General features: G+C 38.5%; 1 protein-coding gene across 21 annotated transcripts in view; it reads right to left on the reverse strand.

The window, feature by feature from the left end:
* MYO3A (myosin IIIA) overlaps positions 1 to 19,744 on the reverse strand; it is a 219,313-nt gene that overhangs the window by 115,435 nt on the left and 84,134 nt on the right. For all 21 annotated transcript variants that reach the window (XR_011534969.1, XR_011534970.1, XR_011534971.1 and 18 more), the window contains 5 exons: positions 10,855 to 10,954; positions 8,843 to 8,959; positions 7,485 to 7,589; positions 7,296 to 7,379; positions 3,524 to 3,726 (listed from right to left, as the gene is read on the reverse strand). Coding sequence is in view for 18 of the 21 variants with exons in the window: in XM_070600908.1 (XP_070457009.1) it covers positions 3,524 to 3,726; positions 7,296 to 7,379; positions 7,485 to 7,589; positions 8,843 to 8,959; positions 10,855 to 10,954 (609 nt within the window). In the remaining 3 variants the exon portion in view is untranslated. The remainder of the gene's footprint in view (positions 1 to 3,523; positions 3,727 to 7,295; positions 7,380 to 7,484; positions 7,590 to 8,842; positions 8,960 to 10,854; positions 10,955 to 19,744) is intronic.

The raw sequence follows: 19,744 nt of genomic DNA on the forward strand, positions 1-19,744 counted from the left end.
TCTTTCCTGGAAGTTAACAAACAAAAAACTTAATATGAAAGTGTACAGCTTGATAAAGGGATTAATGTGGATTTCTGTTCTTCCTTGTTAGTATTTCAAAAAGAAGGAATAAATTTTGAAAGAGAAAAATAACAGCACTCTTGATTAGCATGCATCCTGGGTTGAGTCTATCCCCTGAGTCTGGGAGGGCATGATATCACCCCGCCTTGGAGGAGAGTCCAAATGTCCAGGAAATCCAAATCTTTCAAGCGTCTAGGTCAGAGGGAACAAGAGCTTGAGAGAAAATAGGAGCAGAAGAAGGGACAGCAGAGGAGAGGTGTAAATGTTATTCTAGAGACCAACTCAGAAATATTTAGACATGGAGAGTGAAGAGAGGGTCAGAGGTTCCATATAAATGGAGGAGGGCGGTTCCCTTCCCCATAAAAGGGACCATGGGAAAAGAAAAAGGTTTAGGACAATGCACATTCAGTTGAATTCGATATGGAGGCAGGATATCCAGGTAGTTGGAAACGAAAAACGTGAACTCAGGAGATGAACATCTCTAAGTACATCTTTAGGTGTTAATCAGGTGGAGGTATCTGTTGAGGCCATGATACCAGAAGAAATTGCTAGTGAGAAAAGAGAAACATTTCAAGGGCAAATCTTTGGTAAATAAACATTTCTGGAATGCATGGATGAATCTAAGTTAGAGAAGAAAATCTCAGAGAGGTAGGAGAGGAACCAGGAGAATCCAGAGGTGGAAGCAGACAGGTGAGCATTTCAAGAAAGAGTGTCTACAGGCTCAGATGCTGAATTGAGGACGGCACATCCTTTAGAATGGCTGCACTCACACTTTCCACACCCCCAGCTGTTACCTGTTGCAGTTACCAGTAACAATGCATTGAACCCTAACATTGTACATGAGCGAGGTTAGAACAAAACCAAAAGTTTAGTTCTTGTCTTTTCTCATCAGAAAATAATAGAACTCTGAGACTGGCACAGCATATAATTTAGTGTGCTTTGTTCTAATGAAATCACATTGATTGCTCTGTGTGTCACACCTTTAATGCTTAAATGATGCAGTGTACAATTAGAGAATGACTCATAAATGGAGACATGTAAAATTGTTGGTTTTCCATTCAATTATCAGTTTACATTTACTGAGAACTGTAATTTGACAGGATCTGGAGATGCTATAGGAAATATACTGACCTTCAGTGGATAAACAATAGGAGAGTTAAAGAAACAGGAAAAAAATACATCGCCAAAAATTACCCATCTCATGTGCTGTCCTAACTACATCAAAGCTGTACTTGAGCAGACAGAGCACGAGAGCATCCCACACATGCTCCTATGACCAGAGGTTCCCAGGTCAGAATGGCCTGGGGATAAACGCAGGCTCTCAGCAAGTAACCAAACGGTACTTCTCTGACTCTGGCCCCACCCCTAATTGTGGATCTTTGAATACTTCCTCAGAGTCTCACTCCGCCATTTACAGGAAGGTTTCAGGGCTGTCTTCTGTGTGTTCACCTGCCCTGGCCCCTGGGATCACCTAAGCAGCCCAGATCTCTAACGCCCTCAAAACTGTGGCAAAGTCCTCGCAAGGGTGCGGCTTACCTCATCTGTGAAACCTTCGAATCTTCAACAAAGGGGCCAGCAATAAGGCTTGGAAAGCCAACAATGCAGCTTTGCATTCATAAGGCCCCATAGGATATTCATGAAACAGTGCTTTTAATTTTTCATTTTTAATTACAGCTCCCCCCACTACGGCTCCCTCCTCCAAGACATGCAGTGTCCTGGGTCCCTCTCGCTTGCCACGGACCTGGTCCCGCTTAGCGGATTAACTCGCTGCCTACTTTCCTGAGAGATTAGAAACCAACAGGTGATCACCAAGCTTTGTATCAAAGCATCCGTGGCTCTCAGGAGACCATGAGCTGATTTACTGCAGGACTCCCATCTCACTCAGCTTTCTCCCTCCTGTGCCTAGTACAGTTCCTGGCACACAGTAGGTGCTCAATAAATATTTACTAAATGGATGAATGAATGGTGGACTTTGGACTCAGACAGAGAGACACGGGTTCAAACCCCAACTCAGTCAATTATTAGTTTTTTGACCTTAGGCAATTTATCACAATACTCTTAGTCTCAGTTTCCTCATGTAAAAAATAGACAATAATATCCTGTCATATCACTGTAAAAATTAAAAGAGATACTGGATATAAAATGCTCAGCACAGTGCCTGACATAGAGTAATTGCTCCATAAATAATATTTTCCCTTCCTCCACAGGCGAGAGCACGACTTCGGCCACTTTGTTGACGTCTCCTGCAGCGTCTCGTAAAGTGTTGGGCATGGGAGAGAAATGCAATCAACGCTTGCTGACCTAAACTGTAGCAACAGGAGAAAAGTGCCTGAAACAGCTACAATTTACATTTATGAGAATTATCTAGCATTGACTTCAACAAGCTCATTTTCTTCTTGAAACTAAGTAGCCTCTTTTAAAAATTTGTCCTCCAAAATCATCTACATTTAGAAGAGGATTTAAGTTACAACTTACATGATAGTACCATCATTAGAAATATAAAAATAAATGTGGTCAGAGATTGGGGTGGCATGACATGGGCAGAGGCAAAAAGAGAAGGGTAAGTTCATTTAAGAAAAATAATGGTCCGCTCTGGTTCTTCTCTGCCACCTCAGATCCATTCCCCACTCTTCTTTGCCTTGCTCTGTGACCCCAAAGGCTAACCTCTGCAGACTGTGATACCTGGGCTCCCTTGCTCTGGCTTCCAGTGAGGTTCAGCCAATAGGAAGCACAGGTAGGACACTGGAAGGAGGGAGAAGAAAGAGCTTGGAGTACTTGTCCCCTGCTCTCCCCCTCACAGCGGTGTGCTCCTTTGTGGAAACAGCTCCTGACGGACAGCCCCTCCTCCAGGCCTAGGGGTGGCAAGGGTTTCTCCTCGCTGTCCCTCTGTGGGTATCTCACCATTTATTCTTGGTTCTTCAATGCCCACTCCATCTCTACAAACAGTCTTCTCAGTCAAACCCTTTGAACTTGTTCTTTCCTTTCAGGATCCAGACTGATACAGTGTATTTACACGTATAATAAAAAATGTACCTACTAAGAATTCTTCTCTTACATTTCTGATATTTCATTCGCACAAATCACAAAAAGCTTCTCTAGAATTTAAAAATATAATTGAAATCAGTTTTGTGTAGGAAAATGTATTCTCGCCTATTTCAGAAATAGCACTAATTTATCCTGTTAGTACCTCCATGATGGGATTAGGTTTTCTATCTGTTATCATATCTTCTACTGGACGTAACCCATATGAGACGTAAGACAGGGCTGAGGGATGTCTTTTTTCCAATAGTAAGTGCCTGCACGTAGTAGGTGATCAATAAAATTTTGTTGAATTTGTGTTGAGTAAGAAATTTCACTATTAAAACAGAAGCATTATGTTATATATAAACTTATATATATATAAGATATATATAAACTTTGCTTATGTTTCCCAGAAAATAGGAGATATTTGATGTTAACTTACATGGCTTGGTGGATAACTCGGGATTTCTCCAGAAGGTATTCAGAAATCTGTGCTCCCACTACAGCTCCAGAAGAGGTAAATTTCATTTCTAAATATTTTCCAAATCGGCTGGAATTGTCATTTATGACAGTGCAGGCATTGCCAAAGGCTTCCACCAAATTGTTCACTTGTAAAATCTTCTCTTGCAGGGTTCTATTATTAGCCTAGAGAAAATGTCAAGATATTAAAAAAATGAAAAAATTAATTTTACACACAATAAAATGTCTCTTCTTTGATAAGCACTTTATATAGATGACACATAAAAGCATATTCCTGGCATAGTGCCAGGTGTTACAACCTGGTATATTTTTCCCTCCCAAATGTGCATGCACTTGCTTGCTTTCTTAGAGGGGTGAAGCGATATTCTGTCCTTTTTCTATTCAAATACAATTCTGTTCGGCGCCTGATTTACAAACACCATTGATAAGCAGTCTGCACGCACTGAAGCACACCTCTCACTTCATTATTCCTCCTCTAGCTGCCTGGGCCTCCATCCAAATGTTCCCCAAAGCCAGAAGCACTTCGCTCGCTTCCACGGAAGCCGCTAAATATGAAACTAAAGGAGTAAAGATAATTTGTGAATTCAGAAGTAAAGGAAAGGGAATAATTGTGAAAACTTTCACAAAAATTGTGACTGGAGTGGAACCCCGGTCAAGGGCCACAGCCCTACTTGGCTGTTCCTCTATTTTCTCCTACCCCATCTCATATTCTCCTCCCCTCAAACAAGTGTCATGTTGGCTTTTCTTCCCTTTACCATTTTACCTGAAATTCCACCAAGCAGATATTTATTTGGGTTAACAACCAACCTCTTTTAGAAAAGCATCCCCTCGTAGAGGATTAAGGAGGTATCCGTTATTGACATCTTGTTAGAAAGTGGATCACGTAGATTATTTTCAGCGTTATACCTAACTGAGATTAGCTATGTTAAAGGCATGAAATTTTCTAAGTAAGGAGAGGACCAGTAGGCATTTCTGGAATACAGGCTACATTAGAATTTGGTGGGCTGGAGGGGGCATTCACAGTGAGGCTTTTAGGCATGTATGGACTTTGAGTATCTTTTAAAAGAGGCAATAAGGGGTGAAAGAAGAGAAGAGCGAGAATTCGGACAAACTTGCTCTTTTAAAATGTTGCATGGGGGTCCGGACCCGTGACCGAGTGGTTAAGTTGGCGCGCTCCGCTTCGGCAGCCCAGGGTTTGCATGGTTCGGATCCTGGGTGCGGACATGGCACCACTCATCAGGCCATGTTGAGGCGGTGTCCCATATGCCACAACTAGAAGGACCCACAACTAAAAATATACAACTATGTACTGGGGGGATTTCGGGAGAAAAAGCAAAAAAAAAAAAAAAAAAAGCAGAAGATTGGCAACAGTTGTTAGCTCAGGTGCCAATCTTAAAAAAAAAATGTTGCAAGGGGCTGGCCTTGCTCCCGTGAAATGGTGAGAAAACATTTTCATCCACCTGTACTAAATAGCAGTGCCCTGCTAAGTAAGGTTTTGAGGACTGCATATTACAATGGCAAATTCTATCTAGCAAACATCCCATTTTTGCATCTGGTAAATCTTTATCAAGGAGGTAAGTGAAAGACAAGATAAGACCTGATAAGGGTAGAATTCTGATAAATACACCACCATTCCCAACTAATATTATATCACACTTTCACATCTAGAACAGGATAAAGAGATTAGATAAACAAGTTTGCTGACATCTACAGAACATCATTCACCTACAAGTTAATCCATTATTGATGAGAAGTTCTATCGCCCACAAATCAAGAGAGAACAGCAAAGGCACCAGCAGAAGCCCACTGAATACACTAATTCAAATGTTCAACTCGTCTATGCCAGAATAGTATGCTGTGCCTCACTACCCCTCTCCTTCCAAAATTACATCTTCACTGTACTTAAAGTCTTGTAGAATGATGCTTATCCCAGAAGTAAGGAGAGGGGAGTTGAGGGGCAAGGGGACAGGCAGGGTACTGAGACGACAGCCCTAAGGCAGCACTTCCTTCCTGGTCTCTACTGGCTCCTCCAGTCCTGAGGGGTCACAGCTTTGGCTAGTAGAGGTCATGTTAGTCCACTGAGCAAAATATGTTTCTATTCCATACCAGCACACGTGACAGAAAATAAGAAAGCCAGTCAATCGATTTTTAATAAGAATTTGAAATTCTCTTTACTATTATTTTGAAAACAAATTAGAATCAATTAAGCAGCTGTTTGGACATTATGAGGTCTCATCCTTTTACAGAGAGATTAGGTCTGCCTTATATCCACAGTACTTATAACACAAGATTCTTATAATCATGGTGATGGCAAAAATTTTAACATGACTCTAATTGTAACTATGTAGATCATCATAAAAATTTTCACAGGGATACGTTGTATGCAATGATTTTTTTTAAGCCATTTAGCCTATGAGAACACATGATTCTTGACTTATCTCATTTCAAGGACTCTATCTGGAAAATCAAACCCAGTCTCTATCCTCATCTTCCCTTTAATTGTGATTTCTTATATGTGATTTCTTATTATTGAGTTTAAGAGATTTTAAAAACATATATATTCAGGATATAAGTCTTTTATTAGATACGTGGCTTGCAAATAGTTTCTTTGAGTCTGTAGCTTGTGGTATAATTTTCTTTTTCTTTTTTCTTTTTTTTGAGGAAGATTAGCCCTGAGCTAACATCTGCTGCCAGTCCTCCTCTTTTTTGCGGAGGAAGACTGGCCCTGAGCTAATATCCGTGCCCATCCTCCTCTACTTTATATGTGGGACACCTGCCACAGCATGGCTTTACAAGTGGTGCATAGGTCCGCACCCAGGATCTGAACTGGCAAACCCCAGGCCGCCAAAGCAGAATGTGTGAACTTAACCACTGCGCCACCAGGCCGGCTCCTGTGGTTTCATTTTCTTAATGGTATCATTCAGAGAACAAAAGTTCTTAATTTTTGTGAAATCAAAGTTTTCCCTTTATGGATTATGCTTTTTATGTTGTATCTAACAGTTATTGCAGCTTTACAGTAAGTCTCAAAATCAACTAGGGTTAATCCTCCAACTTTGTTCTTTTTCAAAATTATTTAGTTATTACAGCTCCTTTGCCTTTCCATATAAATTTCTGACTCAGCTTTAAATTTCTACCAAAAAGAAATCTTGCTGGGATTTTTATTGTAATTTCACTGAATCTACAGATCAGTTTGTAGAGAACTGACAAGTTAATAATATTGAGTTGTTTAATCCATGAACATGGTATATCTCTCCTTTTATTTAGGTCTACTTTGATTTCTTTTATTAACTTTTTCTATTTTTCAGCATACAAATCTTGCACATTTTATAAGATTTAGATTTAAACAGTTCTTTTTTTTGTGCTATTCTAAATGATACTCAAGTTTCAAATTCCAATTAATCATTGTTGGTATATAAACATAATATATAAATACAATTGATTTTTGTGTATGAACTCCCCTTTAACCTACTAGCAACAAAAGGAGAGAAAGAAAAGAAAGCATTCAGTGAACGTGTTGGAGCTACAAAAAGAGAAAATCACATTTATAAAGTCTCACCTACTAGGAGTGAGAAAAGTTAGAATATCTTCAAAACAGACCATATGATTTTTAGATTGTCATATTTTAAACTCACAAATAATAACACGTGTGTTTTATAATTTCTGTGCATTATTAAATGTGGGAACTAGTGAATATTAATCTAATCAGTTATATTAAGTTCTGAAATATTTCATACCTTTCCGAGCACGGTCAGCTGCTGAACTAAAAGATGAGCACTTTCTGTCTTTCCAGCACCACTTTCTCCGGAAATTACAATGCACTGCAGAATGAGAAAGGAAAATCCTAAGAAGACTTTATCCTCACAAAATTCAGCTGACGCAAGAAACTAAGTGGGGAGTTTCCAAGACTGTGAGACTCTCTTTACCTGATCTGAGTTGTATGTTACCATAGACTGGTACCCTATGTCAGCCATTGCAAAGATGTGAGGAGGATTGGCAGTTCTCTCTGCACCAATATATAGTTTGGAATGCTAAAAATGAAAAAGAACACATTTTGTAGGGATTTTGTTTTTATTCTTGTTTAAACCCTTGTTTATTTACAGAAAGAGCTCTAATTTTTAAACCAAAACATAAATCAATATACCACCCAGACATTACATACGTGTTACACACACATTCCACACACTTACATACTTGTACAAATCATGCACAGTTATGTAAAATAAAAGCCTGACATAATACATCCCAGAAACGTGATATAACATAGTATGATATAATAGCACTCTGGAAGTGGTATTTAAAAGAAGACTCTTTTTTAGAAGTGCATAGCAAGTCTAAAGTAGAACTTGAGGTTTCAAAAATACTATTATTTCTTTAAATAAAGACATTTCATAACTAAGAAAATCAGGAAGCATTTTGTTGACTCTTCTTCGGATATAATAATGTCTGACATATGATCGCTTCTTTCCTTTCACATTATTTCACATACATTCTCTCATTTCATTTGTTGTAGATCACATAGCTAATTGATGGCAGAATGTGCACCAAAGCCCAGAACGTCTGAAACTTAGGCCAAGATTCATAAATTTACCATTATTTTTGTAAATTGTAAGGTGATAGAGGATGATAGAATTATATATTTTTCGTACATAAAAATAAAACTAGCGGGCACAGCATTAAATAATTTGGAGTATACTAATAGCGAGAAGAGAACGGGCCCCATCAAAAATGAAAAACAGCCTAGTTTAATTCCACAATACTAGTCTATATTTAAACCTTAGGGGTTGAATAACAGATAATTATATACTTATATTCATAAAACACACATTATCTGATATTAAAAACCAATCAATATATCAAGTAGAATTTTTAAACGCATAATGACAAGCTTTACAGCCATTAAATATATATTACCTATATAAACAATGTAATTGTCCTTTTGACTCTCCCATACTTGGTTCAGAGGTAGACATTAAGTATAGGCATCTGTTTATTGATATGATGCATATTACCAATAACTGGAAGTAATTAACACTCTGCAACATACTTTCAGAAAAAGGAAGGCCACAAACTGCATCCAGATTGATTCATCTTCTATTTTTTATAATGTTTTAACAATATTCTTTATGTTTTAACAATAATTATTTATTGTTTTAACAATAATTATTTAACTGTTTATTCAAGGTATTGAATAAAATTTCTTTAGCATCATTTAAATTAATTTAACTATCTGAAGAGCATAACTATTCGTACAAAGTAAGAGAACTCAAGCCACACCACATACCTCTGTAGAATAAAGACCCAAACTTTGAAAAGGGTTAAGAGCAATGAGTATATCTCCCACATAGATATAAATCTGATCTCTGGAATAACACTTCTCAAGTTGCTCCGAGACTGTATTCTATAATAAAATAAAAATAATTTCTTTTACTTAAAAAATCATTTATGGTCAATCACTATTTAAAAAGTAAACCATAATAAATGAAACATCTGGAATCTGGACCAAGGGTCACAAAGAAATAGACATACTGACAGTAAGGAGTGTAACATCCCGTCAGCAACTACCCCTTCATGTGACAAGCTTTTCCCTGTGTTTTGAGAGCCACAGAGGGACGTCATGGTTACCTGTGTTTTCCAAAGGGCACATTATATGTTACAGGGATTTTATCTGTATAAATAAGTAAATGCAGTAGATGAAGTAAAGAACACTAGATAAAGGAAGGGAAGATACAGGGAACGTGATGTTATTCCAAGTCGAGGGTATTCACTGGCTCTGTGCAATGCCCTAGCTCTTTGCTTAGACATTTGACTTGGAGGCAGAGTGAAAAGTTCAGAAAAGTAACTTTCATAGTTGATAAATCATTTGAGTACATGCAATCAATCTTAATAATGTCAGAAATCATCATTTATAGTACATGACACAAGAGAGAAGGCAAAGACCTAAGGCCAAAAAAAAAAAAAAAAGACAAAAAATAAAACACAGACAATAGAAAAAACACACCTCATGTTTAATACGTAGGTCAGCAATACAACTACAAAGCCTTCAAGCCCTGGAATTCAGATTATCGGAAAATCTGATACGTGATGATTCATAATGGCGTTGGCAATCTCTGACTTGCAAACACTATTTGATTGCAAGATGTCTGATGTTTTCAAGAGAGATTATTTTGAGGAAGTGCTTGTGATGTTTATGCAACCTTAAATTTACCAAATGACTACTTCTTTTCAGAAGATATCTCCTGATTTGTTGCATTTCTGAGCAAAATGCTCAGGCATGTATCAGGAGTATTAAAAAATAAAAATCTGTTGATCAGGCAGGATAGTGATCCCAACCTTTTACTGAAAAGGAGCTATTTATTTCTCTAATGATCTGACTATCTGGAATAAAGGGGATGAGGAGAAAGAAGGCTGAGAATATAATTTACTGGCTTGGATTTGTACCTTCACAAGAGATGTCTGAAATATTTCTGAGGTTATGGGATAAGGACTTTCAAGCAGAAATTAGTGCCCAAAAGGTTAGCTCTGTGAAAGCAGGGGCTTTGTGATCCCACAAGGGGGACCACAGACCGTGGTAACAGACAGGCTCTCAAGGTGTCTTAGAGGCTTGCAGGTATTGCCACTGAGCGTGGAACAGGACAGGAAAAAGAGGAAAAAGATGCCACACAGTGGTTGTAGGAAGCAGACTGGTTTTTGACCACAGTAAATCATCCCTTTGAGACTCCCAGAAAGAACTGGGGAGAAGAAGCGGTCGCCGACCTAAGCAACTCACACTCATGGGAACTCACACCTTTGTAAGCTGAGTATCGAAAAAAGAAGAAAAAGGAGCTGGCCTGGTGGCACAGTGGTTAAGTTTGCACGCTTCACTTCATTGGGCTGGAGTTCACAAGTTTGATCCTGGGCACAGACATACCACTCCTCAAGCCATGCTGTGGCGGCATCCCACACAGAAGAACTAGAAAGATTTACAACTAGGATATACAACTATGTACTGGGGCTTTGGGGAGAAAAAAACCAAAGAGGAAGATTGGCAACAGAGGTTAGCTCAGGCCCAATCTTCCTCACCAAAAATGCCTGCGAAAAAAATGAAGAAGAAAAAACTGACACCAGGCTGGAGAGATCTGGAAATTTGAGTTATACAGATTAAAACTGAAGATAGGAGAGAGAATCATGAAGCGTAACAGACACAGAAAGCATGAGATTTACAGATGCCATTCAAATAACCTCCTGCTCACATCACTTCTATAAATTTTTTAAAAAATCTAGACTGTTTAGGTTTAATTAAAGTAAATTTCTTACCTCATCCAAAACTTCTAGGGTTGCTAAATCATCTACATCCTTCAGGCTGGAAACCAGAGATCTGCTGAAGTTACCTTTCTTGGTGTGAATACGTTCATGTCTGTGGAGCGAAACAAAAAGGAAAACCCTTTCTGATTTGAGAGTTTATTACTGATCACAGTGGAAGTAAGTGTCAGATACATGGGAGGCTGAAAAACTTCTACGATGCTGATTTACTAAATTTAATGATAACCATTTACGAGAAAATAGCCTAATGTAGTTGATCTGTTTGTTTTCTCCACACCTTTGGAAAGATGCAACATGTTAAACTGACTTCATGAATGATCAAAAGAGCTCATTATTTCTATCAAGAACCATCCTATATATATTTTGCTTTAAAGCTTCCTCTAAATTTCTACGTGTGATTTAATCTGTTACAAAGTGGTGAGTCAGAGAGATTTGAATTCATTCGATTTCCAATTTTGTCTGAGGTAGTTAAGCCATCGGTGGTCAAGGAACGGTAATTTTAATATCATTATTCAGCAAAATTTAAGAGGAATACAAAATAAACCACACTGTGGATTTCCAAACAGTTAAATGTATGTAGAAAATTGATTTCAGGCACTAGGAAGTTTATTTTCAAAGTAAAACATTTCAGCAACTTTCAATAACAGCATAAAGACCTTGATTTGACATGAAGGCTGCAGAAATTGCTGAAGTAAACACAAGGGTTTGCTTCAACTTTTCTGGACGTGAAATTATCATCCACTTTATTTTGAGCAGAACCGTATTTTCAGTGTTTATTTTTAGACATACTTTGAAGTATTTGAATTTGCCCATTAGGGGAAGGAAAAAATAAATGATGAGGAGTAATACGAATCATACCACTTACTCAGTAAACTTTAACGGTTTCTCACTGCTTAGAGAATTGCCGCTATTGATAAACTGTCCCCACCTCTACCCATGGCCAGCCCCTGCTTTTGTGCACCCAATTCCATCTCCTCTCACGTGTTCGAGGACATCACTCCTGCTGGCTCCTCTCTTACTCCTACATCACTCATTTTCCCCTCAGCTGTTACAGTGTTCATCTCAAAACAAACGCCCTTCCTGGACATCTGTTTCCTCCATCTTAGGCTCCATTTCCTTGCTTTATAGTGAAAGTACTCAGAAGTATTATCTATACTTAATTTCTTTAATTTCTCTCCACCCATTAAGAAAACTCTTTTCAATTAGGATGTCATCTCCACACTTCATGGAAACAGCTTTCGTTAAGGACATTCATGACCATCACATTGCTAAATCCAATGGTCAATTCTAAATCCTCATTTTACTTAACCTATTGGCAACATCTGACAAACTCCTTGAATACATTTGTCTTGGGGTCCTATACACTTTTGATTCTCTTCCTTACCTCAGTGGCATCTCCATCCCGGTATCTTCTTCTAGTTCCTCCTTATCTTTCCTCATAATTGTCACATTTTGGAGCCTCCCAGACTTCAGTCATTAGAGCTGTTTTCTTCTCTATCTACATCACTTCCTGATTTCATAGCTTTAAATACCACTCATGGACTGATTACTCTGTTGATCTCTAGACTTAAGTATCCAACGGCTTACTCAACACTTCACTTGGAAGTCTAGTAGGCAGACTTAACACATCCCAAACCATGAATACCCTAGCCCTAAACTGCTCCTGCCCCATGATCTCATCTCAGTAAATAGTGACTCCATTCTTCTGATCATTCAGGCAAGGAACCTTAAAGTGATCCTTGGCTCTTCTCTTTCTCTAACATCCCTCATGCAGTCTATATACAAATCCCATCAGCTCTATCATCAAATTATGTCTAGAACCAAAGATTTCTTACCACCATCACCTCCACCATATTTCATCTCGCAACCACAACAGCCTCCCAAGTGGTGTCCCTGTGCCACCTTTGTCTTCTCACGCTCTTCTCAACACCGCAATCAGAGTGATCTTTCAAAAAATATGTAAGATTTTTCCTTTGTTTTTGTTATTTCCTCTTCAGCCCCATCTGTGTGATGAAACTTTATTCACCTTTCTCAATCCACCTCAAATGCCACCTCTTTTAAACCCCTCAGCATAATTCCATCCATCCTTCAGGACAAATAACTTAGTTAACTAATTTCAGTCAATCATTTGTGTACTTATTCCCTTTTCTAGACTATAAAGTTCTTCAGGAAAGGGATATCTCTTAAGTATGGTGCTGGAACAACTGGACATCCACATGCAGGGAAAAAAAAAGAATCTAGACACTAAACTTACACCTTTCACAAAAACTAACTCAAAATGGATCACAGACTTAAATGTAAAATGCAAAAGTATAAAATTCCTAGAAAATAACATACGAGAAAATCTAGATAACCTTGGGTTTGGAAATGAATTTTTAGATACAACACTAAAAGCACCATGCCTGAAAAAAATTGGTAAGTTGGACTTCATTAAAATGAAAACTTCTGCTCTGCAAAAGACACTGTTAAGAGAAGATAAAGCGAAGCCATTGACTGGGAGAAAATATTTGCAAATCACATATCTGATAAAGAACTTGGATCTAATGATAGGAATGGTGTTTTATTCCTATTTGCGATTCTTAGATTCTTCCATAATAATTTTTATAGCACTTACAAAAATTTATAATTATGTACTTTTTTGTGTGGATAATTCAGTTAATATCTGAACCCCTTACTACAATGTAAGCTCCAAGATGCATGAGACTATGTATCTTTAGTCCCCCACTGTATCCCAGGAACAAGCAGATTATTTAGAACATAGTAGGTCCTCAATAAATGTTAGCTGGATGAATGAGTGACTGCACATCCCCCACTATTTCAGGTGCAGGATTTGAACATAGTCTGTTTCCACATTTGCTGAGATCAACAAGTGTCATCTTATTTAACCCCCTATTTCCAAAGAGATTCATGTTATTTTTAAGAAAACTTCTTTCTAGAAATCCAGTTATCCATTTCATTGAAGTGACGAGCCCTGAATTTTTCATCTGTTTTTATGGGCCCATTTGGCAGCTAACGGCTATTCCCGGAGAATGACAAAGAGCAGATGGTGAAGAAGAGGTGGATCAATATTTGGCTGGCCGGTACCCTCACGCTCCACTCCTGTGAATTCATCCTCCATGATGCTTTTGGTATTAGCGTCCAAAAATTCAGAAAAGATTTTGTTATTGTGATTATTAAAATCCTCTGATGGGGGCCAACCCAGTGTCGTAGTGGTTAAGTTTGCATGTTCTGCTTCAGCGGCCCAGGGTTCGCTGATTCAGATCCTGGATGTGGACCTATGCACTGCTTGGCACGCCATGCTGTGGCAGGCGTCCCACATATAAAGTAGAGGAAGATGGACATGGATGTTAGCTCAGGGCCAGTCTTCCTCAGCAAACAAGAGGAGGATTGGCAGCAGGTGTTAGCTCAGGGATAATCTTCCTCAAAAAAAAAAAATTAAAATTAAAAAAAAACACCTCAGATGGCTCCCCATTTTCTACAGTTGACTTAAAAATTTCTTGGCATGGACTTCATGGACCTTCATAGTCCTGTTTCAAACAATCTTTCCAAAATCCATCACCCACCATCTCTGTACAGAACACTCCCCAATGTGCCAAGTATTTTCAAGTTTCTGTGCTTTTGCTCATTCTATTTTCTCTGCCTAGAATTATTTTCCTTCCATGTCTGGCAAAATTCTACTTATTACGCAAAGTCAGGCTCAAATATCACTCTCTCCGTGAAGCCACTGCAGGACTTTTCAGAGCAAATGCACCGCTAATAGAGAAGCTTTCACATTTAATTAGGTACGTTCATCATTCCTGCCAGCCTGGGAGAAACTCGTGGACAGAAACCAAGGCTTATTCAGCTTTCTATGTCTGGGATCAAGGATACAAAGATGTAAAATACAATTGGTGGCCGGAATATTAAGAACTACCCAACCAGCCAGTGTGCAGAGAATAGCATCTTTTAGTGTGACCCATCCTATGTCTTTCCCTTTTAGTTCCCATCCCACCACTTCCGGCAAGCCTCTTAACAATAAGCCAGCTCAGGCACCAACACCTACCTGACCCACCATCTTTCTCACCTCTCACCACAATACACTTTTTTTTTTTTTAAAGATTTTATTTTTTTCCTTTTTCTCCCCAAAGCCCCTCTGGTACATAGTTGTATATTCTTCGTTGTGGGTCCCTCTAGCTGTGGCATGTGGGACGCTGCCTCAGCGTGGTTTGATGAGCAGTCCCATGTCCGCGCCCAGGATTCGAACCAACGAAACACTGGGCCGCCTGCAGCAGAGCGCGCGAACTTAACCACTCGGCCACGGGGCCAGCCCCCACAATACACTTTTAATATCCACAGAATTCAATTCTGTGACTCAGGTTTAATGGAAAGTATTAAATCCAGCCTTTTATATGTACCCAAACATGGAGAAACTGTTGGGCTGCTATCTGATGGGGGAAAGGAGGGAGAGCATGTGTGGAGGCCCGGAAGCAGGAGAGAGCAGGCCATGTTCCCTGGACTCAGGGAAGGCCCTGCAGCTGAAGCAGCGGGAGGGACGGCGGTCCACGGTGAGGCTGGATGCTAGGCACCATGGGAAGCCAGTGAAATACTTTAATCAAAGGGTAGTGTGTGTGGAAGCAACAGAGTGGAGTAGTATATTCTGGTAGAGAAAAAGAATCATTTTACTATAATCTAAAAGCATACATTATCACTAAGTGATGACACCTGAGAAAAGTTAAAATTCTTGTAGTAAATACTTCACAATTTAGGGTCATATATTCTAAGAACATATTATATGACTAATGAGGCATTTCAAGTTAGTAGAGAAAGAAAACAATTCAATAAATTGTGCTAGAACAGCTAATTAAAAACTTAGGAATTGTGTACTTTATGAAAAATAAATTCCACATGGGTTAAAAGACTTACAGATTTAAAAATGTAATCATAAGAGTTCTAGGAGAAAATGCAAAAGAATAGTTGTGTAATAAGAGGGTACGGATGGAATTTACAAGTACGATAAGATAGAAGAGAATGAAAAAATGAAATCAATTTGACAGAATAATTTTAATAGAATAAAAACACAAGATAAAAGAGAAAGTGGGAGAAATATCTACAACATGTGGAGCTGGCCCAGTGGTGTAGGAGTTAAGTTCACGCGCTCCACTTCGGCGGCCTAGGGTTCCCAGGTTCAGATCCCAGCCACAAACCTACACATCATCAAGCCATGCTGTGGTGGCATCTCACATACAAAACAGAGGAAGACTGGCACAGATGTTAGCTTGGACAATCTTCCTAAAGCAAAAAGAGGAAGACTGGCAACAGATATTGGCTCCAGGCCAATCTTCATCACCCAAAAGAAAAAACAGAGAGAGAGAAAGTGGGAAAAATATCTGCAATATGTATGATGGACTAAGGACAAATGAGTTTAATATATAAAGAACTCTTGAAACTCAAGCAAAAGAACACTGAAAATAAGATGCCATGAAATTATGATGGTCATGTTGTATCGAACACACAGATTTAGGCTTGTTTATTTTGATTTGGTAGATGAATTTTTTTCATGGGGAAAAAACCCTTCTCTTCTACCACTATCTTCATTTCCTAAAAAACATGTTACCACCAAAAAACACTGGAAGCTAATAACATTACCTAGATGGATGACATTAAAATAGCTGAACCATATGATTTCTGTTGCTTCTTCCAATCCCTGAATTCTTTAATCTGTTGACCTAATGGGTTTGATAAATTTGTGTATTGAAACGTATATTACCTAGGGTATGGCTGACTGCTCCATTCTGAAGAGAACTGCAGTCATTTTCTATGACTTTGAAAAACTAGCTTTTACGACTTATATAGAATTTATCAGGGTAATTGTGAAGATGGCTCAGCCCTATTCTAGAGCATGGTTCCATTATTAAGACTTCCCTCTAATTAAAGGGTAGAGAGGCTGAGGGATGTGGGGCATGGCTGAGCAGGAGCAATGATGGGAGGATTAGAGATTGACTGATAAATTATTAGACACTGAACTAAATTCCAAGATGGTTAGATGGAAAAAGAATCAGAATGCTCCGATCAAACAACAAAAGATTTCATGAGGACAAATAAAATGGATTATTTCATGTAAAATGTTTAATTAGAAGGGGCATGTGAAAATATCTAACATATCATAGCTAGTATTATTTCAATCGTGGCTCTACCATTTACTAGCATGTGGCCTTGGGCAAGTAACTACTCTGCTTCCTCAGATACAAAATTGGAATAGTAACAGCTTATTTCATAAGGCTGTTGTGAGATTAAATTACATAACACATGTAAACTGATTCATTCAGTGCCTGCTATGTTTAACAAATTTTTTATTGGTTTTACTTTTTATGGTCATGGAATTTATATTTTATGTTGAAATATAAAATAAATTTATTATTATTATTACTTTTATGGTCATAGGTTCAACCCTCATCTACTTTATATTTAATATTTACTTTTAATTTATATTTAATTATATTTTAAATTTATATTTAAATTTACTTGTCTTTGCTCTCTTCTTGTTCCACAGATGACCCCTCTACCGGCAACAAACAGGAATTGTAAATACATGACACCAGCTTCATGTAAACTGAGCAAGGAATGAGAAGGCTTCGAGCCCAGGCTGATGAAGGATTCATGAACATCACTGTCGCTGAAGGATGTCATTGTAGTTATTATTAAATCCTACGTATACCCTGACAGTAGCATCTCCGCAGGAATTATGCATTACATCAGACATTTGGAAACGAGGCAAACACCTCTTTCTGTCTTTTTTTCTCCTCCCTATCCTCCTTGCAGTGTCCAAGACTGGTTCTACAGGAAACAGAGCTGACGCTTACGTAGGAGCTGGAGGAACGTGGTGAAAAGGCACACGGTTGTCTGGCAACTCTCGGCTCCAGAACACTTCCCTTCCATCTCTCGCTGATTCAGCGTTGGGTGCTGCTCTCTGCCAGGTCAGTTTAGCAGGAGAAGCCCCTGGCCACTGGAATTGTCTACTTGTATTTCTCCCATATCTATTTCTGCATCACCAATTACTGCCAGACAGGGACATCCGCAGTAAGCTGCTCAGGAAAGCGTGGTCAGCATTGCTGTCACTTGTTTGGATCTTAAACATTATGGAGACAATGAAGCAGAAAAAAAAAAGAAGACAGTTATAGCTGTCACGACAAAGAAGCACTAGTGAATGACACACCTGTACTCTTTCAAGTGGCACAATGAGTTGCCTCAATAACATTGCCGTTTAGCTTTAAAATTAGCCTAACATTTAAAAAGATACACAATTAATACAGAATATCATAGAATGTAAGACCAAGAAGAAGAGTTAAATATAAGAGTCCAATTTCCTTTCATTTTATGAGTTGTGAAAAGTGTGGTCAGCAAGTTTGTGATGTCCAACTTTGTGGCAAAACTCGACGAACCAGGTGATTAATATCTATTTTACTTTGGTTATAAACAATTGAAATGCTCAAAGAAAGAGCATATATAGGTTTCAAGATAATTTTACACTTCCAAAATTTTCTTTTTGGCTTCATTTCATAGGACTGGTTTCCATTCTTGTTACTTTATCCAATATTTAATTTCGGTAAGACTTGGAGAAAGTAAAGTCAGAATCCTTCTGTAAGATTTTTGTCCTCTTGTGCAAAGTATAGCTTGTTAACCACACTATATTTTTCATTTACTCTGTAATGATGGAGAGATATAGTTTCAGACTACAAATATTTTCTTTCTGTGTTGTCAAAGGTCACAAATACCCTTAGGGGGTTATTATAGCTTCAGCTGTATTTCAGTTCTACACACTGAAAAAAGAAACTACTGCTGTTCGATGTCAAATTTTTATCCTTACTATTCAGTTGTACTATTGTAATGCAACAGCTTTATTTGCTTTTACTTTGGTTAAATATCCTCTTGTAAATATCAAGCTCTATCTTCTAAAGGGATTCAGGACCACTGGGTAGTAGAGTAATCTTTGGTTAAACATAAATCTCATCAATGGTTTTGTTTTGGTTTCCTTATCCATCTTTAAATTCCAGTAACAGTCACAACTGGCTGTACCAATGGGAGTGCAGGCTCTCACTGGTGTGCCCTGGAAGGCGAGTTTTTATTTATCTACAGTTTGGTCCCTTTGGCCAAGTGTGTAGTTCTGAGATGATGGTGGGGAAGGAGGCGCACACCAGCCCGGCAGTCAGATCAGCAGAACAATTCTGGCAATGACTGGAGTGACAGATGTCACAGTCACCCAGTCTCCACTACACTTTTAATTGCCCTTTTAATTCACAGAGCCCTTCCTCTCTGACATACAGTTCCTTAAAGATGCCCTTTAATCTGGACTGTACAGATAGAAACATGTTTATAGAACTTGTAGTAATGCTGGAAGGAAGCATGAGGTTGGAAAAGTGATATATGGAAGCGGATGAAAATCTGTACCTATGTTAGCACCTTCCGTCATTTATTCTAAATCTCTGTACTAGCAGTCTCCCCACTATCTTCTCTGTGTGAGCATGAAGCATATGAAATAAATGAACACCAAGGGATTTTGCATAAAATTTGCATCTGTACCATTATAATTTCACTATCGCCACATTTAAAATCACTTCTTAATTTTTCTTTTCTCTAATGTTTTCTGCCCATTCATTGACATGACCAAGATTCCATATTTGAGGGCAGGGATTGGCGAACTTCTCTGTAAAGGGCCATATAAATGCATATATTCAGCTTTGCAGGCCATGGGACCTGTGTCACCACTACTCAGCCTTGTCGTCATGGTGTGAAAACAGCCATAGCTAATACATAAACGAATAGGTGTGGCTGTGTTCTAATAAAACTTCATTTACAAAAATAGGCCAGATGTGGTCTGTAAGCCATAGTTCGCTGACTCTCTGACAGG

The sequence above is a fragment of the Equus przewalskii genome, chromosome 30 (assembly GCF_037783145.1).
Source record: "Equus przewalskii isolate Varuska chromosome 30, EquPr2, whole genome shotgun sequence".
In the NCBI taxonomy this organism is placed as follows: domain Eukaryota; kingdom Metazoa; phylum Chordata; class Mammalia; order Perissodactyla; family Equidae; genus Equus; species Equus przewalskii.